General features: G+C 42.9%; 1 protein-coding gene across 1 annotated transcript in view; it reads left to right on the top strand.

The window, feature by feature from the left end:
- The window catches only part of KIAA1549 (KIAA1549 ortholog), a 150,992-nt gene that overhangs the window by 85,069 nt on the left and 48,004 nt on the right, over window positions 1–17,919 (top strand). The window contains exons 11-12 of the mRNA XM_033863337.2: window positions 8,273–8,469; window positions 10,198–10,313. Coding sequence (XP_033719228.2) covers window positions 8,273–8,469; window positions 10,198–10,313 — 313 coding nt within the window. The remainder of the gene's footprint in view (window positions 1–8,272; window positions 8,470–10,197; window positions 10,314–17,919) is intronic.

Raw genomic sequence — 17,919 nt, 5'->3', positions numbered from 1 at the left:
ACATATATATATATACACACACACACACACACACAGACATACACTATATAAAATTAGTCTTTACTTGACAATCTTTAAAAACAATTTGGAGTATTAGTCTATCGAAAGGAATTCTGTGTGGTCTTTCTTGTGAAGAAACAACGCACGTAAGGCATCAGCTGCAGTTTCCACTTTGGGTTTCTCTAGGGAAGAGCAAAGCAACCTGAGTACAGAATTTTCTAGATGTTTTTCAATATCCCCCCGCCACCCTGCTCTGCAGTCTTTTAGAGTTAATTCTCCTGCGCCTAATTTGTCAGCAGTTTCTTTTTTCTTTCTTTCTTTTTTTTTTTCAGCAGCTCCTTTTCCATGTGTTTCCAAGGCATTCAGTTCAGTTTTTATGGTAATAGCAGTTCCCTTGTCACACTTAGGTTTCGACAGTTTCTGCAGTATATGTCACGTACCAGTTTCAGAGGAAGACATAGCCTCTTGGTCAGTATCCAGCTCCCCTGGTGAGCAAGAACATGCCAAGTAAGAGAAGAGCTCATTAGGTGCAAACACTGAGCTCAGCGCGCAGGTCAGCCACACCCAGGGCGTGGGAAGTGGTGCTCGCGGACTCTGTTTATTAACGTGTACCCACTACGGGTCTCACGTATTTACAGGACTCACTCGACTCTAAAAGTTTGCTAAGAAAAAGCAAGCCCGAGGCAGAAAAACAAGAAATAAAGGATCGCCCTGTTAACCTTTTAATTTTACTCTCATTTTCTGGGTATAAAAAAATTCTGCACATTATCAACCTAGACCTGATGGAGGAAACAAATAAGTATTATTTAAAAATTCATTTTGTTTGTAAAAGTAAATGAAGAGCATTCTTTTTCTTACGAATTAAGTAAGAAATGCAAACTCTTGATTACATTGCAAGCTTATGGTTACCCAATATTTTGGAAGCAGTTTCTACTAAGGTTATATTTATTACCTATCTTCATTTATTATTTACATAGTCTGCTAAAGTCGTTTTGTTGGTAGATTGGTGAATAGCATGGAAAAAACCTGGAAAAAAGTCCTTACTATACTACGTGATTCACAGTGTGAATTTCATCGTAATGAGATCAACAGTAGGTTTGGAAATGCTTTTGTTCTGGTCAAAGAGTGTTGTTACAGAGAGATTTAACCAGTGTAGATGGTTACATATTTAGGTCAGTAATGTGCCGTGCTTCCTCACATAAACACTCCTGTGGAAGCCCATCCATTGTCTGTTACTTCAGTAAACTATCAGAGGACAGCATCCCTTGAGTTCACAGCAGACTATTCCGCAAGCTTTCGCCTTCTCCCACTTTTACTTCTGAAGGAGTCTCACGTCCCAGATGTTGTTGTACATCAAAATGGACAGTTTCCAATAGAACTTCAAGCCTTTGGAGTCCCTCTTCTGCAAGTGCTGCCTGGATTTGTGCATTCCCTTTTACAGCATCTTTGCACGAAGGGCCTTCTGCATGGAGGACTCCCTGACAGAAGAGGTGTTTTCTGACCCTGTTAGGAGCGTAGCAGGGTCTTTGTTTTGCTGGCAAAGGCACTCACCATATAGATCTTGTCATGTTTTTATAGTGAGAAAATGATCATTTCTATTTAGTTTAAAAATAAATATCTCTACTTCATAAGCGTTTCTTCTAAGATTATCTGGCAATAGTGAAGGGCCTCCAGCCTATTCCTTGGAGCACTTTGCAAAGATGCTGTCTTCCCTGTGACTGCAAGAGCTCTTTTTCCTTCTTGTGCGGCTCTGTGTTTTCTCTCTACGCTCTGCTCACCCCGCCCCCTGACGGCGCTTCACCACGACTCTCTGAAATCTTTTAGCAAATCCCAGAGCTGCAAACATCTGGAAACGATAAATGTGCTGACCCAAAATCCACACCCCCTTCTTCTTGTAACCAGAAGGAAACCTCTTCATATTGTCTGGGAGTAGGTTAGTTTTGAAATATGATGAGAGAGGCCATTCTGTCTTATTCTGAAGCAGGGTCTTTTAAAATTTCTAATGAGAAAGAAAAAAACCCCTAACCCATGTCTTCCTTTTATCTGTATTCCCTTTAATCTGTAGCCCAAAGGCATCACTTTTTTACTGCTCCCAGTAAAATTGCAGCTTGGACCCGCCTCGCCCTGCTGAGGTTCTATTTAAAGACATGAATGGCATTGGCTAGATGCTGCCGGCCCTGTGGAAACTTGTTCCTTCTGCTGGGGACAGTCCACACCCGCTGGTTGGCCTAGGACCCTGGTTCTTAGCCGGCTGGCACTGTGGGCAGCCAGATGGAGCTGCCTCAGCCACTGCCTGTTCATTCACCCAACACTGAGCACTTGCTCTCAGACAAGCAGGGCTGGGCTGGGTGACAAGCACAGATAACATGCGATCCCTGCCTTTGAGGGCTTTCATAAGGGAGAAAGAAGGACAAGCAGCTAAAAGCTGACACGCAGCAGCGTAAGTCTGTCCAGGGCACTGAGGGAGTACAGGCAAGGGGCAGCCACCCCTGCGTCTGGAGGTTGTGGAGGTGAAGTGGGCCCAGGCAGGAAGGATGGAGCAGAGGTGAGTGCAAGGAAGGGCACAGCCAGAACCGAGGCCACAGAAGTAGGCAAGAGCCATTCTTGGAGGGGTTTATGGGACACGTCAGGGGGCGGAGGTGATGCTGTAGGCCCTGGGAGCCACTGAGGGGGTCTCGGGGTGGGGGGGCTTGGACACATCTATGTTTGGAACCTCCACTGAAGGGGCTCCACGGGGTGAAGCGAAGTTGCAAGAGGGTTTCTTCCATCTGAGCCGAGTTCATCTCCTCTCCCTCTGCAAGGATCCTGGTAACACCTAAAGTGTTGGTAGTTTCAGTGTACCCGCGTGATTTGCTGCGGCCTGGGGGCGGGAGAATCTTGGAGGACTGCTCGCCACCTCCTAGACCTCAGGGTGACCAGCGGCCCCATGCTGGGCTGCAGTGGAGACCCGCAGGTGGCAATAGGTGCGCCTTGTCTTCACCTCCTGAATGGAAGCAGCGTGGTGGCTGTAGTGACTTTTCACACACCGCACCCATCAAATAGCAAATGCTTAAACAATGGCTCTCTCTTCAAGGCTGCACATTTTTATTCAGCCACTTTGGGGATTTGCTCTGTGGTTTCTCTTGTCATCTTAACTTCTCCTTCCCAGGGGTTCAGGCTAACCCGAGTACTGGGGACTTCACTGTGTCGTGTTCCATCTGGGTCGCATTATATTTATGGCTTACATGTTTTAAAATTCATCAGGCGTCTCTCCTGTTACTTGGCTGACCTGCTCTTCCAGCCCACCCTGACTTGTCAGCGACATATTCCGATGAGATACAGACAACAGGGTCTGTCTCTTCTGTGATATATTAAAGAAAGAAGGAACAAAAGAGCCGTCTTTCCTCAGAAAACCTGGGTCCTAATGGGAATATTGAAGGCACTAATGAATTGTGACTCTTTTATAAAATGCTGATTGACACTTATTCTGCATGTGGAGGCTGGAGGCACAATACAGCCAAACTTAACTCTAGATTTTTTTTTAAGACCTGGAAAAACTAGAAAAAGTGTTCCAGAAAATAAGGATGAAACAAAAGGAGCCAATTCCATAAGTGAGGAAGACAGTGTTTTCTCTATTTTTTTCCTTCTGTGTAGACGGCTTTTGTTTTGTGTGTAAGCAAAAAAATTTCTATTGTTTATAGAAGGAGGTGACTCACCCATCCTGAGAGAAGTCAGGGATCTAATGAACGTATTTAAAGGTATTAGTCAGGGGGCTTCCCTGGTGGCGCAGTGGTTAAGAATCCACCTGCCAAGGCACGGGACACAGGTTCGAGCCCTGGTCTGGGAGGATCCCACATGCTGTGGAGCAACTAAGCCCGTGTGCCATAACTACTGAGCCTGCGCTCTCGAGCCCGTGAGCCACAACTACTGAAGCCAGCACACCACAACTACTGAGCCCGGGTGCCACAACTACTGAGCCTATGCTGTAGAGCCTGCGAGCCACAACAACTGAGCCCACGTGCCACAACTACTGAAGCCCATGCGCCTAGAGGCCGTGCTCTGCAACAAGAAAAGCCACCGCAATGAGAAGCCCGTGCACCGCAACGAAGAGTAGCCCCCCGCTCGCCGCAACTAGAAGAAAGCCCGTGCACAGCAATGCAGCCAAAAATAAATAAATAAAATATAATAAATAAATAAATAACATAAAAGAAAACTAACTGCATTTCCATAAAGACAAGCAAAAACAAAAACACCAAAACTTACCAAAAAAAAAAGATATTAGTCAGAATTAACAAAAGCCAGCAGGACTTTAAGGCTATAACAGATGTATATTTCATATGACATCTACCCTTTTCTTGGTTCCCCACAAAATCCAGTAAGTTTGGTGCTTCAACTGACCTTTTTGAAATTCATTCAGTCATCAGATATTTATTGAGGGTCTACCACGTGTCATGTCCTGTTGCTGAATTACAAAATTTTGTATCTAAATTTATATCTATAGCTTTATCTGGTCTCTGAGAACTCTCAGCTGACTATATTAAGTGCTTGATGTTTCACTGACCAGCAGCAGTAACATTGCTGTCAATCTCATTTGCGTGGTGCCTTGGCATTTATGAAGCATTTTGACTTTGTCAGGGAGGAAGAAATGTTCTAGGTTTTCCTGGCTGGTCTACAAATTAAATTGACCTGAGACAGGTTAACAGGAGGAAATCACAGAAAGGTTTAATAACATGTATACATGGGAGAGACGCATGTATAGAACTGAGTAACTCACCAAAATGACCAAAACCCTCACCTTAAATATCACCTTCAGCTAAAGACGAAAGAGGATGTTGGTGGTGGTTTGGGACTTCAGAGGGGAGGAAGGCAGTTCACATGGAGATGGAAAAGCAAATGTTTGCTAGACAAATGCCTGCTGGGCCAGTCAGAGACGGGACGCAGAGAGGAGTGGTGATAGCTCTCTTTCTGGAGTAGGTAGGTCCTCTGTCTGTATTCTGTTAGGCAGTTGGTGGGGGAAGGGAATATCAAACTTTCTTCCTGAGTCTTTTGGGCCTTGATTGTTTTCAGCTTGAAATAATCCACATGCCGGAGAGACATTTGGGGTAGCACATTCTGTTTCCCTATGACATATACATATGTACAATATGTTTCTTACATGAACCTGAGATCGTGTCAGGGAAGGCATTTAGTTCCTGGATTTGGGTACAGACTGCACCAAGGAAGCAGTGTTGTCCATATTTTTCCCGTATCAACTTTGAAGACCTTTGCTTAGAGGAGGCAATCTGGGGCTCCTCCTTCAATTTTGATAAAGCAAATCATCTAAGTTGCAAAGGTGGTGATGTTGATGATTAAATGACTGTTGATTATATCTGTTATTCTTTCATTTATTTATTTAAATCTTTATTTATGTATTTTTGGCTGCGTCCGGTCTTAGTTGCAGCGCTTGGGCTTACTTGCCCCGTGGCATGTGTTATCTTAGTTCCCCGACCAGGGATCGAACCTGCACCCCCCTGCATTGGAAGGCGGAGTCTTAACTACTGGACTGCCAAGGACGTCCCTATTGTTTCATTTAGAGGCACCTTATGGAGCTAAAATGAGGTGCAGCTGGGGTAAAAGCAGACACACGGATGACGGGTGTGCTTCTTCTATGAAGTGGGAGAAGGATTCTTCAGAAAGGAGAAACCAAAAGTTCATATACAGAAGTTGTCAGTTTGGAATTTGATTCCTTTGAAAGGGCCACATGCCCCTAGGGAGGTATACACCCGCAGAGATCTGGGGAGCCCAGCTGAAGGCGGCTGGTAGGTCGGGGGGAGTCACGGAGCTGCAGGTCTGGGCTCATTGTTTGGGCAGCAGCGTTTGTGAGCCGAGAACTGCATGCCACTCACAATCTGTGTGGTGAAGTAGACTGCTGGTAACACGATATCGTTAACTTAGAAAATACGGGCACGCCAGTCTTTGCCTTTTGTTTCTGAGCAGTGTGTTTGTGAACTCTATTTCTAGTAAGTTCTGTCCCCCTCTGCTGGTGTAAGCCATTATTGCAGGCTACTTTCCATCTACCCATCCAGCCTAGATTTTTAGTGCGAAAAGACCTTAAGAGATCACAATCGAAGCCATTGACATTGTCACTCATCTGTGCATAAAGTTGGCACAAATACGCCGAAACCTTTCACTTCTACGTGCCGTATATTGTCTGGCACAGCTCCTTAGATGGGTTAGCCTTTGTCTTCTGACTGATGGGACTCTCTGTGGGTGTGGAATTCAGCCCGATGGGATTGCAGGTGGGGCTCCTCCCAAGGAGACCCTTGGGACAACTACTAATATGTGGTTTATTTTCCTCTACTCTGTAAGCTTGAATAAAGGAAACGGTTAACACCCACCCCTGGCACTTTCAGTGTCACCAAAACAGTGCCTCACCTTTATTGCCCACGTTTCTGTTCCTCTTCAGACCTCATTCTGTCTTAGCACAGGCCTAGAAGCTGACCCTGGACTCTGTGGCCGCAGGGCTCAGAGGGTTTTTGTTGTGGGTTTGCTGTTGGTACCGGGTATCCCCTGGTAGGGCTTCTGCATCCACCAGTGTGAGGGGTACACTTGAGAAGACTCCGCTCTCCTTCATCTTTGTTACTTCCGTTACTTCCGTTGGCCACTCCTTTCTAGAAATTCTTTATTCCCTTGGCTTCTGTTACATTGAAGTTTCCAAATTCTTTTTTCTTTGAAGTCGCCTATTTTGTTCCTGGCTTCCTTTTCCTCCTCTTAGCCGCAAACTGTTTGATGTTCTCCAACATTTTATCCATAGGCTCTGTTTTCATCTTGGAAAATCTCAACTCCCCTACGTGTCACCTTCTATACAGATGCTCTCCAGGTCACACCTCCAGCCTGAGAGTTCCCCCAAGCTTGTCCTCTGTTTCCAGCTATGCTGAGCTAGCTACTTTTCCTTTTCTTTTTTTTTTAAAGGTCAAATTTTTTTTTGTTTGTTTTTTATAGATTTATTTATTTATTTGTTTATTTTTGGCTGCATTGGGTCTTCGTTGCTGCGTGCGGGCTTTCTCTAGTTGTGGTGAGAGGGGGCTACTCTTCGTTGCGGTGTGCGGGCTTCTCATCGTGGAGGCTTCTCTTGTTGCAGAGCACAGGCTCTAGGCGCACGGGCTTCAGTAGTTATGGCACACAGACTCAGTAGTTGTGGCTCACGGGCTCTAGAGCGCAAGCTCAGTAGTTGTGGCGCACGGGCTTAGTTGCTCTGCGGCATGTGGGATCTTCCCGGACCAGGGATCGAACCCGTGTCCCCTGCATTGGCAGGCGGATTCTCAACCACTGAGCCACCAGGGAAGCCCTGAGCTACTTTTCTTTGGAGCTTTTCCTGCCATCTCAAACTAAGCATGTGTGGAGCGAAACCTGTCTTTCTACCTCTTCGTCATCATTCCTTTGCAACTCACCTTTTTCTTTTAATGTCACGTCTACTGTTTGGGATACCCTGAATGTAGCTTCATGTCAGCACTGGAGTCTTTCTCCCCTTTGCCTCTCGAGTCTGTGTTCAGCTTCCGTGTGCTTCTGCCTGGTCTCTAGAGCTGTTCATTCCTTCCCATTTTCCAGAGCTTTTTATTTCTTCCCATTTTCATTGCTGAGGTTTGGGCCCAGGCTTTCGTCATTTCGTGCACGTAGTACTGTTGGGCCCTCTGACTAGTCTCCTTTTGTCCTAAATGCTTGCATTTTAGAAATCTGCCTCTTTAGAAACATTTAGTGGTTTTCTGCTCTAGAAGCTGGCATGTGGAGTCGTCTGCATACAGGCTGGCCTTCTCTCATTCCCCTACATCCTGACCGTTCTAGTGCAGTTAATGTAATCTTTTCCTAAGCCTGAAGTCTTCTCTGGACCTTGACACAACTTAGAACAATCTCTGTGTAGCCACCTCTTTTTATTTCCAAGTTTGGCCTGTCCTCTGAGGCCTGGCACAAGTCCCCAGTCTCTAGGAAGAATATCTCAGCCACGTCAGCCTCTGGAATTGTGTAGCTGCTCTGACAGCAGTCAGGGATTGTCTTGTGATGTCTTTTGTGTTATGGTCTAAATATCTAATCCCTGTACTTGAATCTGTAGCAAGTATCTGTCTTGTCTGCAAACTCTAGGTATAAACCCTGCACAGGTCAGTGCTTTAGAGATGCATGTTGAGCTGAATTGCAAGCACACTCCTGGATCAGAAGCTGGCACTCACAATCTTGCCAGCCCTCACAATCTCATCTCATATTCCTCAGATTCAGATTAATTTCCTGTGTGTGTGTGTGTGTTTGTGTATGTCTGTTTCAGTTGCAGATCCCTAGTGTGAAGGGCTTCGACTTTGCTAAGCAGCATCTGGGTCAGCACAATAAAGATGATATACTGATCATTCATGAGCCAGCCCCGCTGCCAGGACCTGTGAAGGACCATGCCACGCCCTCTGAGAATGGAGATGTGCCGAGCCCCAAGGCAAAGATCCCTTCCAAGAACGTCCGTCACCGAGGAAGGTTCTTACTGGGCTTTCTGTATTTTTCTCTAGCGTGGCATGCGTTTCTGTTTTCCATTTGTCAGTTTCCAGTAGCAGAAAGGCTGATGGTGAGTGTTGTCTGGGTATGCAGCTTGGAAGGCTGACAACATTTGCCCAAAGTCAACGAACCTGATGGCTCTTGATCCACTCTAATGGACTCTCAAAGGAGGCCTGTGTGCTTTCCTTCCCCAAAGTGTTTAAGATTAGAAATCACTGTCCATCATGGTTTGGTGATCCGCCTGGAACTTCATTAGGGATTGACCAGCTCTAGGGTCCATATTGTGGGGTGACCATGCCAGGCCCTCTGGAGGTGATATTAGGAATAATGTATAAAAAAATGCATGGCCTGTGATACACAGTCAGCCAGTATCAGCTTTGCCCTTGCCCGTTAATGCCAGCCACTGGAGCTGTGGCTTCCTTGCTTGGTCTGCAGGTGACCTTCACCATATCCTTCTCTCCTTGCTTGGCTTTTCTCCATGTGCTCCTCTTGTCCCCCATGTTAGCATGTGTGCATGGATTCTTCATCGCCTCCCCCTGCCCAGCTCCCCGTTCCCAGTTAATTCCCATTCCACTTATCAAAATTAAGTGCAGAGAGAACTGCTTGCTAACAGACTACCTAACATCACCCGGTGACCCTGTGAGATGGGCTACAGCTGTGTGAAGACACGGTTCAGAATCAGGTTTTATTAACTTGACTTTAGATCAAAGAATGTTCAGGCTTTGGTATTGAAGCCTCAGATTATCAGCTTTCCTTTGAGCTTTGGAACTCTAAATCCTGATTTTCTGCTGAGAAGGGGAAAGTGTATGATCATACCAACGTTCAAAATGATCTTATTATTTCTGACTTAACAGAAAACCTACTCCAGTGTTTCTGGCCTAGTTTTAAGAATTTAACGAATGTTAGAACACACTCTTTACAAAAGAAGATGAATAATGTAGAGAGATATCATTTGCTTAATTACTTTGCAGAGTGAGAGTAAATCAAATCATTAAAGATTATTGAATATGCTAGTACAGTATAGCAAAGTCTTTTTTTCTCCTCTGGTAGCTTCATCCTAAACATTTAGTCACAACATCTTAATGTTCTGCGTGGTTAATATCATATTTTAGCATGTCTCAGGGGCACCAGAATGTCTCGGCATTTCAGGAAGCCCAAAGAGAAGGGGTGTTAACTGATTAAGGATTTTCACTAGCCTGGTGCAACCTGGGTTCTGTGACACCCTTGCTCTTTATATATAGAATCAAATCTCAGCGATAATCATTGCCTTTGTGTTGCAAGTGTAGGCTTCTTCCAAAGATTCGGAGTTATATGGGGTGACTGCAGAACTACCCTGGCTTCTTAGGAATTCTGCAGACCCAGCTAACGCCTAACCAAGCTTGAGATCCTCTAATCCAACCCACGCCAGCCCCAGACTGCCAGTCCAAGCCCAGGGAGCTTGGAGACCATCCTCCACTGGGTACCTGGTTTCCTACCATTTGTTGAAATGAGCCCACTGAGCCATTTAGTCGCTGTGTCAAGCTGTCTTCACAAGGTGACTGTGTGCTATTAATGTGTTCCTTGAAGATGCCATGCCACGAAACAATGTTTTGGACTGTTTGATTTCTCCCAGTTTTGCCTGGAAGCCTGACTTCCACATCCAAATGAATGTGACCTTTCCCCCACCTTTCTTTCTTTTTCCTAATGTTTGTATTTGTTTTGTGTCTGCAGAGTTTCTCCCTCAGATGCTGACTCTACAGTAAGTGAAGAGTCCAGTGAGAGGGAAGCAGGGGACAAGACTCCAGGAGCGGTGACCGATGGCAAGTCCCACAGAGCCCTACAGAGTGGTCTGTGACCCTTCTTGTTCTCCACTTTAAAAGTAGTAATTATGAGGGAATTCCCTGGTGGTCCAGTGGTTAGGACTCCGTGCTTTCACTGCTGAGGGCTGCAGGTTTGATCCCTGGTCAGGGAACTAAGATCCCACAAGCTGTGCAGTGTGGCCAAAAAAAAAAAAAAAAAGTAATTATGAGGTTCCAATAGACTAGGGTTTTATACTACTTCAAATGCAGAACATTAAAAAAAAACCCCAAAACCTGTGCAGTAGAATATTCATCTTTCATTTAGTGAATTTCTCAGATTGACTGTCACCATCTAACACTGTTTTTGTGTCTGCATTGGGATGGGGCCATGCTAGAAGCCAGAGATTCACTGATAAATTTTGAGGTTAACAGTCACCTTCTACTCTAGTGGTGGCTTCTAAGGATTTTCCTCTCCGAAGGACCAGGAGGAACCAAACTAAAGAGTCTCAAAAACTGCATCCAGGATTCAGTGACCTTTTTGGGAGCCTGTTCAAGTATTTCACAGTTGTCACTGTTAGAAAGTCGATTGTTTCTCATAGGCCCAAGTGCATTATATTTGGTCCTGGCCCTAGATCTGTCTCCCAGAAATAGTTGAGTGTGATTAGATGGTTTAGCCTATATTTACATGTGTTGTCAGACGCTGTAACTCCTTAGGCCAGGTATGAAATGTACTTCACTCCCCTTCTAAAGAGTATTGTCATAAAACTTATGCCCTGCAGTAGAACTAAGCCCATAGGTCTTAGTAGACTTGGAGCATTTTTTGGCCTGATGACAAGGTAGGTTGGTTTTAGTTGAATTGATTCTGTTAAATGTGCTAGTACAGCTCTTATACTTGCTGGTGGTTTTTTTTTTTTTTTTTTTTTTTTTTTTGCGGTACGCGGGCCTCTCACTGTCGTGGCCTCTCCCGTTGCGGAACACAGGCTCCAGACACGCAGGCTCAGCGGCCATGGCTCACGGGCCCAGCCGCTCCGCGGCATGTGGGATCTTCCCGGGCTGGGGCACAAACCCGTGTCCCCTGCATCGGCAGGCGGACTCTCAACCACTGCGCCACCAGGGAAGCTCTGCTGGAGCTTTATTGATGCTTCAGGGTTGTGTTTTAGCAATGCAAAGAAAATTGGGGTGCCTCAGGATATCATTTTTATTTTAATTAATTTATTTATTTGGCTGCACCACTTGCAGGATCTTAGCTCCCCTACCAGGGATTGAACCCAGGCCCTTGGCAGTGAAAGCGTGGAGTCCTAACCACTGGACCACCAGGGAGTTCCCAGGATATCATTTTTAATAGTACTTTTTATACTTACATTTTCATCACAAATTTCTTTGTATAAAGATGCAGTACAGAGTGAACCATATTCTATAAATGAATAGATTCTGGTTGGAAGCTGGAGGGCCTGTTCTATCACTGTCATGTTTGTGACTTTGTATGTCCCTGAGTCTTTGGGGCTCCTGTGGGATTAAACTAGCTGGTTTTTGAGATTCCTTCCAGTTGTTTCTTTTTTAATGTTACAAAAATACCCCTTAGGGCTTCCCTGGTGGCGCAGTGGTTGAGAGTCCGCCTGCCGATGCAGGGGACACGGGTTCGTGCCCCAGTCCGGGAAGATCCCACATGCCGCGGAGCGGCTGGACCCGTGAGCCATGGCCGCTGAGCCTGCGCGTCTGGAACCTGCGCTCTGCAACGGGAGAGGCCACAGCAGTGAGAGGCCCGTGTACTGCAAAAAAAAAAAAAAAAAAAAAAAAAAAAAAAAAAATACCCCTTAGAATAAGGGAAGAATAAAGAATTTTTTCTTTAGCTCTAATTTCATAGAATCTTAAAAATTATTTAGCGTTATGGTAACAGGTGTACTGTTTCAGATAGACAGGATTAAAATCTAATTTTGATTCTGGTAAAGAAATATTGGGGAAAAAAAATCAGCTCTGGAGTTTCTTAATTTCTGTTAATTGCATATCTGAGAAAATCTTGCTTTCAGTTCCTGTTTTTAAGTCCTTACTGTTAGTATTAGAACCAGTATATTCGACATGGCTAACAAAAATCAAATATCACTCAACATATATTTAAAATCCAAGTAGTAAGCATGTCAGTGTTGGGACTCGACTCAGAGTTGACCATGGAAGGAGACAAGAGGGCTAGATGTTCTCCTGGGTCCTAGAAGCTCAGATGCCGCTATTTTGATTTGAAAATGCACCAGAATTTGTATGTTATTTTCATGCTTTAGAAAGATGGTTTTCTCACTACAAATATCAATTCACCTGTAAAACTTTATTTACTTCTTAAAAATTTTAATGCTGCCATAAAGGTGTTTTATTCCTTGCCTAGAACTTAGTTAAATACCCTATAAAACTATTCTGAATTTTTATTCATAGCTTTTAAATTATTTTGTAATTCACATAAAAATCCATCTTGTGTTGCAAATCCTAATGAAATACAAATTAATGGAGGCGGAAGGTTGCTTGAGAACCATTCTGGGTTACTCCTCCAAGCTGCCCTGGGACCGGTGTTGCTGCTCACTACAGCGGGTGGCATAGCTGCTGGGTCTCTTTAGACTCCTTGGCAAGGCTTTCGATGGCTGTCACAAGTCATCCAGCATTTTCAGGGCCCACCTTGCAATGGAAGCTGAGAAAAGACCGTTGTTTTGGTTTTGGGTCAATTCAAGGTTGTACTTTATTCTTTCCCAGCTAACCATTTTTGGAAGGTGGCTAGACCGTGATGCATACCTTTACAACCTTCGAGACCCTTATGAGATTATTCACGCTGTGTTCAGTGTCCCTGCGTTCACAGTTATTGCAGTTTTAGAATAAGTCACATCATTACCACTGCTTCCCCTTAGCAAAGTTGTGAAGACGGCTGAGGTTTGGAGTAACACATGTTCCTTACGTGAAGGCAGCTACGTTCAGGCTACCAGTGCTGTGTCCAGGCATAATTCTAGTCTTCTCTGTCTCTTCTTTATCATCAGGAATAAACCACGTAGGTAAGGATGGCTAAATGCTGAGTATTTTCTTTATGCTCTCCGTAGGTTGCATGTATGCAAGGCTGTGATTTTCAAGTATTTAGAACTTCATTAATTTGAATTCAGCAAGTCCAGGTTCTGGAATCTCACATAGGAACTAAGCTGACATTTACTTTTGCACATGCTAAAGAGTTTGCAAAGCAAATTAAATTTTTAACAACAATGTAGGGTGACTATTTTGACTACATCTAACATCAGAGTTTTTCAAGTAATTGTGGAGGACACATTTATAAATGATTGAGACCATAAATTATAACTCTCCTCTTTTCATTATAGTGAATTCCCAGAGTAGAATTTTATAAACTTAGTTGAGATGGCTAGTCATTTACTCATGCAGTTAGCAAATGTTTACTAAGGGCCTGTGATGGGTTAGGTGCTGGGATAGGATGAAGACGAAGAGACAGATGTGATCCCTGCCTCACAGGATACTAATGTGGGTCACAGGCCTTAGTATTAATGCAGTGTGATGTATTTACCAATAGATAATGAAATTAATATTTCTTTAAAAATGTTCTGTTGCTTTGGTATTTCAGTAATTCAGATTGCCTTTTCCTGTGTCATTTTGCTTTGTGGACATTATCCTGTACTGTAGTTTCTATCATATATATATATTTTTTTTGTTTGTTTGATAATATTTGAAGAGAAAGGACTTTAATCCAAAGTCCCTACTTGCCTTAAGGCAGGATTCACACAGTATTGATCTCTACGTAGGCCTTGTACTTTCCATTGGTCGTTATTATCCAGGTAGTTTTTTAAAAAAAAAATTGTGCAATGCGTAGCAAACAATAAAAATAACTGTGTTTATAATATGTATTATATATATATTTCTATGTATAATAACCCAGTTTGTTTATGTATATGTATGGAGATATATGTATGTGTGTATATATAATATGTGAATATGACAGATAACAAATTGCTCTTTTCAGCCTTTTGGAAGAGCTGGGTTCCAGGCAGTATAGAGGTTGAGGGTTTTCTGCATGTCCCCTGCTTCTCCTGTTGCAGTTGGTGAATTATAGAGCGAGGATCCAGGTGGGGAGTGGGATGGGGCATGGACAGGAGTGAGACACAGGCCTGCAGCTCCCTGGACCCGGGCAGGCAGACAGCGCAGGGGGGAGGGGCCTTTCTTCCTGGTCACCTTTGCACCCTGATCTTGTTACCATCCTGGAGGAAAGCAGTCTCAGCCTTAGGTATCAGTAGCTTAATGGGACACCCTTGTGACATCTGCTGTCACTTTAAAAGTTTGGGTTAGCAAGGCTAGCCTTATCTGATGAAGCTAATTATCTCCTTCTAGGCTTCTTGCCTGTAATTTGAGTAGCTGAAGGGATGAATGGTGGTGTCTGGCTGTGCTTGTATTGTGCAAATGGTCAGGCTCCCTCCAGGCAGGGAAAGAAAGCTGGAGAATAGCCTGAATCCAGACAAGTCTGCCTCCTGGACAAGAGAGATGTCTTCGTTCACAGAGCTATGCACATAATTTCTCATCACTTGGGATAGCAAGTGAATATAATTCAAATTAAGAGGAAGTACAAAGATGTACGTACCACTGATGTGCGTTCCTTCTATACAGTATCAACTACTTACTCCTTACTGCTTTGCTCAACACTTCTTTTTTTTAATTTAATTAAAAAAATTTTTTTATACAGCAGGTTCTTATTAGTCATCAATTTTATACACATCAGTGTATACATGTCAATCCGAATCTCCCAATTCATCCCACCACCACCCCCCCAACACCACTTTCTCCCCTTGGTGTCCATACGTTTGTTCTCTACATCTGTGTCTCAATTTCTGCCCTGCAAACCAGTTCATCTGTACCATTTTTCTAGGTTCCACATATGTGTGTTAATATATGATATTTGTTTTTCTCTTTCTGACTTTATGCACTGTGTGTGACAGTCTCTAGATCCATCCACGTCTCAACAAATGACCCAATTTTGTTCCTTTTTATGCCTGAGTAATATTCCATTGTATATATGTACCACATCTTCATTATCCGTTTGTCTGTTGATGGGCATTTAGGTTGCTTCCATGACCTGGCTATTGTAAATAGTGCTGCAATGAACACTGAGGTGCATGTGTCTTTTTGAATTATGGTTTTCTCTGGGTATATGCCCAGTAGTGGGGTTGCTGGATCATATGGTAATTCTATTTTTAGTTTTTTAAGGAACCTCCATACTGTTCTCCATAGTGACTGTATCAATTTACATTCCCACCAACAGTGCAAGAGGGTTCTTCCCTTTTCTCCATACCTTCTCCAGCATTTGTTGTTTGTAGATTTTCTGATGATGCCCATTCAAACTGGTGTGAGGTGATACTTCATTGTAGTTTTGATTTGCATTTCTCTAATAATTAGTGATGTTGAGCAGCTTTTCATGTGCTTCTTGGCCATCTGTATGACTTCTTTGGAGAAATGTCTATTTAGGTCTTCTGCCCATTTTTGGATTGGGTTGTTTGTTTTTTTAATATTGAGCTGCATGAGCTGTTTATGTATTTTGGAGATTAATCCTTTGTCCATTGATTCATTTGCAGATATTTTCTCCCATTCTGAGGGTTGTCTTTTCATCTTGTTTATGGTTTCCTTTGCTGTGCAAAAGCTTTGAAGTTTCATTAGGTCCCATTTGTTTATTTTTGTTTTTATTTCCATTACTCTAGGAGGTGGATCAAAAAAGATCTTGCTGTGATTTATGTCAAAGAGTGTTCTTTCAAAGTTTTCCTCTAAGAGTTTTATAGTGTCCGGTCTTACATTTAGGTCTCAAATCCATTTTGAGTTTATTTAGGTGTATGGTGTTAGGGAGAGTTCTAATTTCATTCTTTTACATGTAGCCGTCTAGTTTTCCCAGCATCACTTATTGAAGAGACTGTCTTTTCTCCATTGTATATCCTTGCCTCCTTTGTCATAGATAGTTGACCATAGGTGCATGAGTTTATCTCTGGGCTTTCTATCTTGTTCCATTGATCTATGTTTCTGTTTTTGTGCCAGTACCATATTGTCTTGATTACTGTAGCTTTATAGTATAGTCTAAAGTCAGGGAGTCTGATTCCTCCAGCTCCGTTTCTTTCCCTCAAGACTGCTTTGGCTGTTGGGGGTCTTTTGTGTCTCCATACAAATTTTAAGATTTTTTGTTCTAGTTCCATAAAAAATGCCATTGGTAGTTTGATAGGGATTGCACTGAATCTGTAGATTGCTTTGGGTAGTATAGTCATTTTCACAATATTGATTCTTCCAATCCAACAACATGGTATATATCTCCATCTGTTGGTATCATCTTTAATTCCTTTCATCAGTGTCTGACAGTGTTGTGCATACAGGTCTTTTGTCTCCCTAGGTAGCTTTGTTCCTAGGTATTTTATTTTTTTTGTTGCAATGGTAACATGGTAATGTTAAATGGTAATGGTAAATGGGATTGTTTCCTTAATTTCTCTTTCAGATTTTTCATCATTAGAGTATAGGAATGCAAGAGATTTCTGTGCATTAATCTTGTATCCTGCAACTTTACCAAATTCATTGATTAGCTCCAGTAGTTTTCTGGTGGCATCTTTAGGATTCTCTGTGTATGGTATCATGTCATCTGCAAACAGTGACAGTTTTACTTCTTCTTTTCCAATTTGTATTCCTTTTATTTCTTTTTCTTCTCTGATTGCCATGGCTAGGACTTCCAAAACTATGTTGAATAATAGTGGTGAGAGTGGACATCCTTGTCTTGTTCCTGACATTAGAGGAAATGCTTTCAATTTTTCACCATTGAGAATGATGTTTGCTGTGGGTTTGTCGTATATGGCCTTTATTATGTTGTGGTAGGTTCCCTCTATGCCCACTTTCTGGAGAGTTTTTATCGTAAATGGTGTTGAATTTTGTCAAAAGCTTTTTCTGCATCTGTTGAGATGATCATATGGTTTTTATTCTTCAGTTTGTTAATATGGTGTATCACATTGATTGATTTGCATATATTGAAGAATCCTTGCACCCCTGGGATAAATCCCACTTGATCATGGTGTATGATGCTTTTAATGTGTTGTTGGATTCTGTTTGCTAGTATTTTGTTGAGGATTTTTGCATCTATATTCATCAGTGATATTGGTCTGTAATTTTCTTTTTTTGTAGTATCTTTATCTGGTTTTGGTATCAGGGTGACGGTGGCCTCATAGAATGAGTTTGGGAATGTTCCTTCCTCTGCAATGTTTTGGAAGAGTTTGAGAAGGATGGGTGTTAGGTCTTCTCTAAATGTTTGATAAAATTCACCTGTGAAGCCATCTGGTCCTGGACTTTTGTTTGTTGGAAGCTTTTCAATGACAGTTTCAATTTCATTACTTGTGATTGGTCTGTATTTTCTGTTTCTTCCTGGTTCAGCCTTGGAAGGTTATACCTTTCTACGAATTTGTCAATTTCTTCCAGGTTGTCCATTTTATTGGCATAGAGTTGCTTGTAGTAGTCTCTTAGGATGCTTTGTATTTCTGCGGTGTCTGTTGTAAGTTCTCCTTTTTCATTTCTAATTTTATTGATTTTAGTCGTCTCCCTCTTTTTCTTGATGAGTCTGGTTAATGATTTATCAATTTTGTTTATCTTCTCAAAGAACCAGCTTTTAGTTTTA

This window comes from Tursiops truncatus, chromosome 9 (assembly GCF_011762595.2).
Source record: "Tursiops truncatus isolate mTurTru1 chromosome 9, mTurTru1.mat.Y, whole genome shotgun sequence".
In the NCBI taxonomy this organism is placed as follows: Eukaryota; Metazoa; Chordata; class Mammalia; order Artiodactyla; family Delphinidae; genus Tursiops; species Tursiops truncatus.
Note: the sequence above shows the minus strand (reverse complement) of the source record. Positions and strands in the feature narration are given on the sequence as shown.